Genomic DNA, 11,658 nt, shown 5'->3' on the forward strand with positions numbered 1-11,658 from the left:
AAAATTTTCCCTTTTTTTAACTATTTCCTTTTCAAATTAAAGAAAACAAAATATAATCATGTCTTCTTCCCCAACCCCAAACCCCAGCGTTTCCTCACCCCCCCCCCCTCCCGTTTCGTCTTCTTCCCCAACCTCTATCCTAGTTTTATCCACCCCTCATGTTTTGTCTCTCCAACTCTCATGATTAAGAAAAAAAAAACATAGGAGTTATTGGGTATTGTAAAAATCATCATTATTGACTTTTTGAAAAAGCTTGAAAATTTAATCGGGTTTTGTTGATTTTGGTATTCCATGACCTAGAAAATTAGTTTGAATTCATGATTATTGTTGAGTAAAAATTTACTTAGGTAATTAATTTTGATAAAATTTAAAAAAGCACCATTAACAAGTTTGAAGCTTTGGGTTTGAAGTTGAATTTGAATTTTGTATAATGATTTGTAATGGATGTTGTTAAAACTTGTTAAAAATAAGTAAAGAATTGAATTTATAGTTAGGGAAGAAAGTTCTTGCGGTGGAAGGGTTGGTGGTAGTATGGTGGTGGTGAAGAAGATGATGGAGTTGGGAAGATGAGGAGGGGGGGTTTCTTTTCTGTATTTTTTTTTCTTTGGGAAGATGAGAAGAGGGGGTTTTGGGGGGTGGGGAGGGCATAGGTTTTTTTCATTTTTTTTGTTCTGATTTGACACGTGCCAAATGTCGATTGGCGCGTGTAAGAGCAATTTTTAAGCAGATGTGGTCAAATATCGAAGTGATGTGTAATTGATACACCTTTAAAAGTTTTGATGTGTAATATTATTCCCGTATTTAAGAGGTGTATAAGAGGGATGTGGAGACAAGGTCGACGGGTAAGGTATGTATTTTACCTTTTCAAAAAAGAAAACATTTTGATCATAAAGTTCTTAAAAGAGTTCTTAGTGTCTTTTTCTCAATATATAATTGTGCCTAGATAATACGAAACGATAATGCCTAGATATTTTACAATTACCTTAAAATAATGCAAAACATGCACCTACTACTTTCGGGAAAATAAAATTCTTTTCAAACATACTATATCATAACCTATGCTTCCTAAAGAACCTTGCGACCCTTCTGATTTGGCGGGTTAAAGACCCCACAATTATTTCTAATTTCTCCAGCGCGTCCAACGAGAATATCAATACTTGCCATTTTTATCATTGCATTTGCGAAACTCTGTCTGAAGGTATTCTCGTTGGAAGCAAAACCTGAAACAATTGAAGCACTAGACTTATCCAAGGTAAGCTCTTGATCAATCTTCAGAATGCCTTTTTTTAACATAATCTGTCTAAAGAACTGGTTGTCTATCGTGAAAGATGTATTCTGATCCAAAAACGCTGTTGCGGTGCTTTTCGAACAAGTTTTCAAGAGTTGGGCAGCCAAAGTAGGATCCATGGTGTTATCAGGTACCGGAGAAAGCCTATTTTGGAAAAAATTACAGTGTGCAACTCCGACAGTGTGAGCTCCTAATAGGGTCACCATATCATTTAAGGACAGCCCTTTGTTTGTGAACGATTGGAGGGCTTGTGGAACTGTAAATGATGGACCTGGCAAGTTTACATCTGCTGCATTTGAAACCAGGCCATCTCTCCTTCCAGTTGGAATGGCATAGGTAGGACCTCCAACTAGCGCTACTGCATCCCGGGTTGCTAGTGTTATTATGTCAGCGCATGAAACAGTTGATGGACATGATATTTCTATGCTTTTTTTAATATTATCTATAAGCTCGAAACCTCGTACTGTTTGATTTGGTCCAGCGTTTCTTTCCGATTGCTTAGACTTTGTTGACTTTATAAGTATGGATGCATCACAACCCTGAAGTTCAGTTTTACGTTACGTAAACGAGCACAATTAGAAGCAATTTTTTGAATTTATAAGTATCTTGAATACAAAATAGAAAATATATTCTAACAATTAAAATTACGAGCAATGGGAAACGATGTTGGCAAAATATATTTTCCATTTCCAGGTGAAAGTGCCTCTAACGATAAAATGAATATACGAGATATTGCTCTCTGCGCATTAACTCTGGAATAATGCTTGCATAGAACCAGGTAGAGGTACTGTTTTGTACGGGGTGCTATTCGTCACTGTTTCTCAATTATATATTTTTCATTTTGTAAGTAAATACATTTTTTTTCTACACACTATATGTATATAGATACATAGACATTGTATAAAAATAATACAAAGTAAATTGATAAATGAGAAAAAGTGCATGTTTTTAAGTATAATTTAGTATCTTTTCTTGTGTGAGTTGCGGGAGATCACATGATTATCGACGTGAAATATGATTATTACGTATTTCTTATATATAGGAATGAGCTTCTGCGAAAAAGACTTTTGTATTACAAGCTTAACTTGAATGATCATTGATGCAATTTACCCGACAATATAAGAGCCCACCACGAAATGATAAATATGGTCGTGGGTGTTGGAGGAGAACGCTAAAAGAAGGTTGTGCGAGTCTATTTGATCAAGAAAGCCATTCCCCGTTTTAATTTGTTTGAAGCTTTTCGGAGTACGAAGTTAAATTAATTTATTTCCAGTATACGAATTGATCTAAAATATTAGCAAAAAAACAGGATCAAAAAAACCTTATTTGATTTTTTAAATAGTAAAATTAAAGATTCATTCTATTTCTAAACGGAGGGAGTAGCAGTTAGAGAAGAAAAAGTAAAACTTGAAGTACTACACTTACTCTCACAAAGCAGTCATGAAAATGCATGCGAAGCAGAGCTGCAGTGATGGAACGGTCGCTATTGAACTGCTTTTGCACAGCTTGTCGAACAATAGTTTCAGCTTGTGGACACGTAGAATTGTAAAAGCCAACTCGAAGTTGAGCTGAAACTAAATGAAAAACACAACAGAGAAATATTAATGGTAATATCATTTTCACAGAACAGAAGGATGTTTCTGAGAGAGTTCTACTAATTGAAGATAGTTTGTACAGTCTATTCTGGGTTTTCCCTACTAGCTAGTGATGAAGCTGATCAAAGCCATTCAAGAAATATATATAGATGCAGGAGAAGGGGGTTCTGACGCTGGCCACATGCATCGTCAACGGACACCTAGTGGGCATGTCAAAAATAGTTTATTCGGTTCACATTCTCCTACGCGTTAATGCACAAATGGCTAAATGCATCCAAGTGGCTTCTTACATAACGTCTTAGGGTGGCACGATTATTAGAGAAAATAATGTATGCATTAGTTATTGGTATGTTTTTCTTCTTTGGTACATTTTTTAACATATATGTGGTACTAATGCAATTATTAATTATATAACCTATTTGGTATTATTCTATGGGTAAATAATGCATAGTAAACCATGGTGTTAGAAATACCAAGGCTATTAATGCATGCATTAGCATGATTAAAGACAAAATTATCTTTAAAGTCCCTTAAAGCTAAAGAATATGGAGTTTATTTTAGTAAACGACTAATTTTCTTAAAAATTATGCAATGCATTTTAATTTTTAATACACTACATCAAACAATATTTTTTTTTTGGTGAAAGAAAACTTTATTGATCTCCACCTGACAAGAATATTTACAATTTGTCACCAACTATAACTATAAGCTATTCTACTTTAGCTTACTTCTATGCATCCCTACTAGGTAGGTTTGCTCTATAGTATACTATCTATACAAGAGGTTTATCCATTCCTTTTCTTTCCTATTTTTCCTATTGTCACCAATCAATTGAATTATGTGCTTGCTATCCTCTTTGATACTCTGTCACATCTTTCCTGGTATTGGCACTTTTTGGTTCCATAAAGCTTCATTTCTTGCTTTCCATATTCCATACATGACTGCTACTATGATGGCAGCACCAAATCCTCTGCATATTCTTCCTTTGATGCCTCTTCTTATCTTCCTCCATATGTTGTGTTGATCTAAATGGTTGATCTTTAAACCCAGCCATATGCATAATTCCTCCACAGTTCTTCTTGAGAATTGGCACTCAAAGTATAAGTGCTGGATTGTTTCATCATGCATACCACATAGAAGACATGTCTTCTCCTGGCTTACACCTATCATGTGTAGTCGATCTCTTGTAAGCAATTTGTGTCTCATAATCAGCCACCTTATGAAGCAACGTTTTGGCACATTCAGTCTGTTTCAGATCCATCTAGCATATGGCCATTTAGGTGCTTCTCCTCTTCTCCATTTATATCCATCTTTCACTCTGTATTGTTTACTCATTCCTTTCCAGCCTTTTTGTTCAAATCCAGTTTCAAATCTACTTTTAATATCACATATCTTCTTCCAGTACCATGTACAGTCCTGTGGTGCTTTATATTGCCACCAATCCTTCCCTTTTATATAGATATGATTCACCCATCTGACCCACAAGATGTCACTCTTTTGTTCAATGTTCTATACATACTTAGCAATTGTTGCTTCATTCCATGCCACACATTCATGTACTCCTAGGCCCCCTTCTTCTTTTGGTCTGCACAGAATATCCCATGCTACCAAAGATGGTTTGTTAGTAATCACTTTCCCATCCCATAGATAGTTTCTACATATTGCTACCATTGCTTTTATTAATCATTTTTGTATTATGAAGATAGATTCCCAGTAGGTGTGCAGGTGCAGTAGTACAATATTCACCATTTGAGTTCTCCCTGCATAAGATAGGTTTCTATACCCCCATCCCTTAATTTGTATTAGGATCTTGTCTATTAGCTTTTCACAGTCAACTGCATTCAGCTTCTTTGGGGATATAGGTACTCCTAGGTAATTGAATGGTAGCTTACCTCTCTTGTACCCAGTCATCTCACTTATATCTTCAATTTCCTTCATGTTCATATTTGCACAGAAGATGTTTGACTTCTCTGCATTAACTGTCATCCCTGAAGCATTTGAAAAGGTCATGAGTCCCCTTAACATAAGCATTACAGAAGTATACTCCCCTTTGCTAAATAGAATCATGTCATCTGCAAAACATAAGTGTGTCAACTTTAGTCCTTTGCATTTAGTATGAAATCTAAACTCCTTCTGTTGAGCTACATGCCCCATCACTCTTGTGAAATACTCCAAACAAATCACAAACAAAAGGGGTGATATTGGATCCCCTTGCCTAAGCCCTCTCTTTCCTTTTATACTTCCATAACTTCCTCCATTCAAGTTGACGCTATAACTAGTTGTAGATATGCATTCCATGATCCATCTTATAAACTTTCCAGGGAAGTTCAGGGTTTGTAACATCTCCCTTACAAACTTCCATTCTATAGAGTCATAAGCTTTCTTTAAGTCAACCTTGATCAAGCAGCTTTTTGTAGTAGTCTTCCTGTTAAATGGATACAATTAATGCTGCTCGGTGGGCCGGGCCTGAACCGGACCGGACCGGGCCCGCAGTCCTAACGGGCCTGGTGGGCCTGGTGGGCCGGTCCTGGGTGGGCCGGTCTTGGTGGGCCTCCTGAGCCCGTCACGGGCTGGTCTCCATGGTTGAGCCCACGAGCCCGGGACCGTTTAGCCCGGGACCGGCAGGCGGGCCTGGGCCGGGCCTGGCGGGCCCAACGGCTATTTTTCAAAAAAAAAAAAAAAAAAAAAACTCCAACGGCCATATTTAAAATCTAGCCGTTTGGGCTGAAAATATGACTGTTTTTTAAGTTAAAAAAATGGCCATTTGGCCCCCAAACTTTATTTTAACCCCAAACTTTATATAATTACACTTTTTCCCATTTCTCAACTATAAATACCCCCTCATTCTTTCATTTTTATTCACCAATTCATCAATATCTCTCAATATCTCTCAATCTCTCTCAATCTCTCTACTACAATTACTTAATTTATTGTTGAAATTTCGTGAAAAATTGTGAAGTTGTTGAATTGAAGTTTTCAAGTGTTCAACGATTTTCAATTTTCAAGAAGTTGTTCGACAATCCGGTAAACTCGTTTCAACTCTTACGTTTTTAGAATATATTTTTGTGTGGTTTAGTTTGCATAATTATAATTAATATGGCATTTACTTTGAAAAAAATGTTTGGTAAAGGAAAAGATAAAACCGGTGAAAGTAGTGGCCAACCAACTACCCTTCCCCGGCTCCCCGACCTAGAAAAGATAAGCAAGTTGAAAGTAGTCGCCAACCTAGACGTCCTCCTCCTTCCGTAATTCTTGATAGTGATCACCCTTGTTTTCAATTTACCGATAGTGAATTTTATCATAATGTTGCACCAGGTGATAGATTAGATGATGAAATTATGAATGCTCTTTATCCTAATGAAACCATCTTAGAAAATAATGAGGAAAATGAGGATGATGATGAAACTCAAGCACCGGATTTAGATGATACACCTACTAGTCCTCTTAATAACCCAAGTGATGCACCGGTCGACCCACCTGTAGAAACTCCTACTTTTAATAGAGAACCTGCTAAACGCTTAGAAACATCATTAGTTTGGAATTTTTTTACTCAAGTAAGAGAAGAAAAATAAGGCTAAGTGTAAAACTTGTGGGAAATTAATGTCGCATAAATATGTAGGAGACCGTAGCGGCACAGGTAGTTTGACTAGGCACATAAAAACACATCCTAGAGATAAGGCTAGATTTTTTCAAATAAAAGCGCATCTAGAGGGGACAAGTGTAGATTCTGCGATTAACCCTAGTACAGGTTCAAATCTAGTTCAACCAGGAATTAACACTGTCACTGGAGGTATTTTATATTACGATCCAAATAGAGATCGTGAAGAATTAGCAAAGATGATTATTGTTATGTGCTTACCTTATACTTTTGCTTCTAATCCTAATTGGGTTCATTATATTAGAAGAGTGTTTAATCCTACTTATAAAGGTTGGCCTCGCGCAACAGTTAAGAGTGATATTTATAAATTCAAACATGAATATGAACAATATTTGCGTTATTTATTTACTCATATACCTAATCGGATTTCTATTACTACTGATATTGGTAGAAGTGGTAATGATTGTGATTACCTAACTGTTACAAGTCATTGGATAGATGAGGAATGGATAATGCAAAAACGCATAATTGCATATAGAATAATTAATTCGCGTCACACATGTAAGTTTATAGCTAACACTGTTGCAGATATTTGTAGATATTTTTGCTTTAGCGATAAAATAATGGCAATTTCAATGGATAATGCTTCTAGTAACACCAGTGCTATAGGCATGCTTACAACAACACTAAATCCTGCATTTACTAATATTTTCCATGTTAGATGTATTTGTCATATTTATCATTTAATTGTCGGTGATGGTATGCGAATATTAAACATAGAAATTGAAAAGGTTAGAATGGCTCTTAATTGGCTTTTTTATTCAAACCGTAGAAGTAGACTTAGAGAGTATTTTAAAAAATGTGATGAATATGGCCTTAGAGAAAGAAAGGTTCCTAAACCTTGCCCGACTAGATGGAATTGTATGTACGAAAGTTTAGTAGTAGCATATGAATATAGAAACCCAATTAATGCAACGTTTAATTCTCGGGTAGGTGGTGAAGATGATGATGAAATGCTTACCACTCAAGATTGGACTAATGTTAAAATTCTTTTAGATTTTTTAGAACATTTTCAAATTGCAACAAATGCATTTTCTGGGCAATATTATCCTACTATTTCAAACTGTTTAGTTTATATTGCAGCACTATCTGATTTGTTTGTTGAATTTAGTGAGGGTGGGGATATTTATGAACTTGCTATAAATGAAATGAAACAAAAGTTTAAAAAATATTTTTTTCCTATCCCTCCTATTTATGGTCTTGCTGCAATGCTAAATCCTACAATGAAATTGGGAGGTCCTCATTTTTGGTATTCAAATATTTATAAGGCTTTAGATCTTTCAAATGAGGAAATTGCGACACTTGCAGATGCAAAAGCTTCAATTAAGATTAACGCTCAAACAGTTTATAATGTTTATCAACTTGCCTTAGAGCATGCTAGGCCAACTATTCCAACCCCTACTTCGTCTAGCTCACAATCCTCTAAAAGAGTTGCGGGCTTAAAAGCTCTTAAATCTTGGACGGAGTTCAGGGGGTCTCAAGGTGAAAATTATGATGAAACTTCACATCTAAATGAGCTTCAAGTTTATTTGTCTCAGGGACTTGAAAAGGAGAATCCAGACGGCTCTTTTGATCTTTTGGAATGGTGGAAGGCAAGGGAAAAACATTTTCCTGTTCTTGCAAGGATGGCTCGGGATATTTTATCAATTCAAGCTTCAACTGTTGCATCAGAGAGCGCTTTCAGTCAAGCAAGACTGCAAATAGGTGATCATAGAGCGTCTATGAGGGATAGCTTGGAAAGATCAGTATTGTTTAGAGATTGGATCCGCTCGGAAAGAAGAAACTTTGGAATTGCAGAAGCACAACCGGCGATAGATGAAGCTTATGAAGAAATGATAGCGGAACTTGCGGAGGATTCGGCTTCGCCCGGAAGTGGTGATGAACAAGCTTCTTTTCCACCACCACCAACGCAACCTCCTCCGAACCTTGAAGGATTTATGAGATTTGTTAGAGATAATACATAGAATAATATGTAACTTGTATTTTGGCACATCTTCCTTAGTTTTTTTCCTTCTAATGGTGGTATTAGTACCTTGTTGTGCTCATTCCATTGGGGGAAGGATGACTAAGAAAGATATGTCATTTTTTGGTAATAAAATTTATTGCTTCTACCCATGAGCTTCTTTTCGCAATATTTCTTTGTCTATACTTAGAATTATTTATAAGCTACAATATATACATAATATACAATATATATACTACAAGAAAATATATAAGAGAATATATATACATAAGATACAATATAATATACTACAAGAAAATATATTATGCTACAATATATACATAATATACAATATATATACTACAAGAAAATATATTATGCGAATATATATACATAAGATACAATATATATACTATAAGAAAATATATAAGAGAATATATATACATAAGATACAATATAATATACTAAAAGAAAATATATTATGCTACAATATATACATAATATACAATATATATACTACAAGAAAATATATTATGCGAACATATATACATAAGATACAATATATATACTACAAGAAAATATATTATTATGCGAATATATATACATAAGATACAATACATATACTAAAAGAAAATATATAAGAGAATATATATACATAAGATACAATATAATATACTTCAAGAAGTGATATTTATGCATGACAATTTAGTGTTTTACTATTGTTTTGTTATTTTCTTTTTCGTCAAGCACTTTAATAATTAGATATACATATATACTACATATATATTTTTAATATAGCCATGATACTACAAGAAATTGTCTTAAAAAAAAACAAAAAACAAAAGCCCGCTAGGCTCGCGAAGCCCACGAGCCCGGCACGTTAAGCACAGGACCATGTGGGCTTAGGCCCGTCATGGGCCGGTTCCACCCATTAGGCCCACGAAGACCGGGACCGCCAGGCCCGGGACCGTCAGAGCCCGGGACCACGAAGCCCGGGATCGCGAGGCCCGGCCCGTTAGGCCCACTAAGGCCCGGGCCCGGGACAAAATACGGCATTAGTCTGACTAGGTCTTGACATATCAAAATATTTTGTACTATTGTCCTTCCTACCACAAATGCACTCTGGTTCTGTGAAATTATATCTGGTAGCACCTTCTTCAATCTATTACATAGCATCTTAGATATGATCTTGTAGACCACATTACATCATGCTATAGGTCTGTAGTCTCCCACTGTTGCTGCATGAGAGGATTTAGGTATGAGTGTTATTATAGTACTATTCATAGCTCTTAACATCTTTCCAGATTGAAAGAACTCCAATACAGCCTCAATGATATCCTTACCAATAATGGACCAACTATCTTTAAAAAATTGAGTTCCATACCCATCTGGTCCTGGTGTTTTTGTTCCATCTATGCCCCATAATGCCTCTTTCACCTCCTTCTGACTAAACCGTTTGGTCAGTTGTGATCTTTGCTCTTCTTACACTCTTGGCCCTTCCTGTATTATTCTGCTTGCTACATGATTCCTGTTCTTCTAATCTGTACCCAGTAAATTCATATAGAACTCCTGAAAAGCTTTAGCAACTTCCTCTGTCATTTGTACTGTTTCCTCATGGATATTTTGAATAGTGAACACTCTAGTTGCTATTCTTTTTGCCTTGATCAAAAAGTGGAAATACCTGGTATTCGTGTCTCCATATTTGAGCCATTGCACCTTACTTCTTTGTTGTAGGTACTTTACTTTTGCCTCTTTCCAGTATATATACTCCTTGGTCAGTTCCTTCTCTTCTTTACTTAGTCTTTCATTCTTAGGCTCTTTTTGTATTTTCTCGTGGCACTCCATCAGCCTCTTCATACTATTTTCTTCTTTTTTCCCCACTTTGCTAAATCTATCTTTGTTCAACTTATTCAGTACTTTCTTTAGTCTATTCAGTTTCCCAATCACCTGGTACATTTTTGATCCTTGAATTTGTTGGCTCCAGCTTCCATCCACCCTACTCATAAAGGAACTATCCATACTCCATTTGTTGTAGTATCTGAACATCTTCTTTTTTGGACCACCATCCCCTTCCCATTGAATGATTGCAGGACTGTGATCATACTCCTCTGCTGGCATATAGTGTACTTTAGCAGCTGGCAGTTTATGCACCCAGTCATTCTTGATGAATACCCTATCAATTCTGCTAAGTACCCTGGCTTGACTGTCTTGCTTATTACTCCATATATAGAAATAGCCTGATGACTTCATCTCTTGTAGTTCACAATATTCCACACATTCTTTAAATTTCTTAATTTCTGCATATACCACCTTACTCCCCACTCTATCCTCTTGGTTAAGAATAGACTTCATGTCTCCCATTATTGCACATGCCCCTCTATTTTGGTCAGCTATACTTCTTATATCTCTCCACAATTATTTCCTCAATGCTTGGTCATTGAACCCATATATCATTGTAACATTCATTTTCTTCCCTGTGCTTCTATGTGTGATCATGCTGTGTATCAATTGTTCTGTTACCATTTCCACCTGTATTGTGAAGATTTGTGGTTTCCACAGTATCCATACTCTCTCTGCATTATGTTTTGAGTGGTTAGTTGTATAAGACCAACCTGTACAAAGATTAAGAGCAGCTGTATTAGCCTTAGCTCTCTTAATCTTTGTTTCCGAGAGTCCAAACATTCCAACTTATTATCTGTGAAGGAATAAATTCACTTCCTTCTGTTTGGTTGGTCTGTTTGGCCCCCTGGTATTCCAGAATCCAATCCTATCCATTAGGGAGGTGGAGTTGAGGCCCCCCACCTTGCCCTATTTTGTTACTGCTTCCTTGCTTTTCATTTATTTTTTCCTTTACTTGTTCCCCTCCTTCTTGGCCTTCACTATTCCTATTGCTCATTTGTGTACCCATTCCATTATTGTTCTGAGTATTTCCTCTATTCCTTCATGCTTTTTTCCTTGCACCACATGCCATTTTTCCTGTTCCACATTGCTTCTGCCTTCTCTTGCTTCCTTCTCCTGCCTTTCCTAATGTTTTCCTGCATTCTGCTCTATTAGATTCTTATCACTTGCTTCAATTTGTTTTTGTTTCTTTGGTTCTCCTCTCTGTTCTGTTTGTTTATTGTTCTCCTTCCCTGTGATACTCTTTTCTTTCCCCTTGTCTTCTCTTATCTGTCTC

General features: G+C 36.2%; 2 protein-coding genes across 2 annotated transcripts; both read right to left on the reverse strand.

Moving 5' to 3' along the window:
• Nucleotides 1-893: 893 nt before the first annotated feature.
• Nucleotides 894-3,008, reverse strand: LOC107797651 (peroxidase 44). Its single transcript, XM_016620554.2, has 2 exons — nucleotides 2,714-3,008; nucleotides 894-1,827 (listed from the first exon to the last, which is right to left on the reverse strand). The coding sequence occupies exons 1-2, from the start codon at nucleotides 2,903-2,905 to the stop codon at nucleotides 1,066-1,068; spliced, it is 954 nt and encodes a 317-aa protein (XP_016476040.1). The 5' UTR covers nucleotides 2,906-3,008; the 3' UTR covers nucleotides 894-1,065.
• Nucleotides 3,009-10,019: 7,011 nt separating this feature from the next.
• Nucleotides 10,020-10,844, reverse strand: LOC107797650 (uncharacterized). Its single transcript, XM_016620553.1, has one exon. It carries the CDS (start codon nucleotides 10,842-10,844, stop codon nucleotides 10,020-10,022), a length of 825 nt encoding a protein of 274 aa, XP_016476039.1.
• Between the last annotated feature and the right edge of the window lie 814 nt (nucleotides 10,845-11,658).

This window comes from Nicotiana tabacum, chromosome 22 (genome assembly GCF_000715075.1).
Source record: "Nicotiana tabacum cultivar K326 chromosome 22, ASM71507v2, whole genome shotgun sequence".
NCBI lineage: Eukaryota > Viridiplantae > Streptophyta > Magnoliopsida > Solanales > Solanaceae > Nicotiana > Nicotiana tabacum.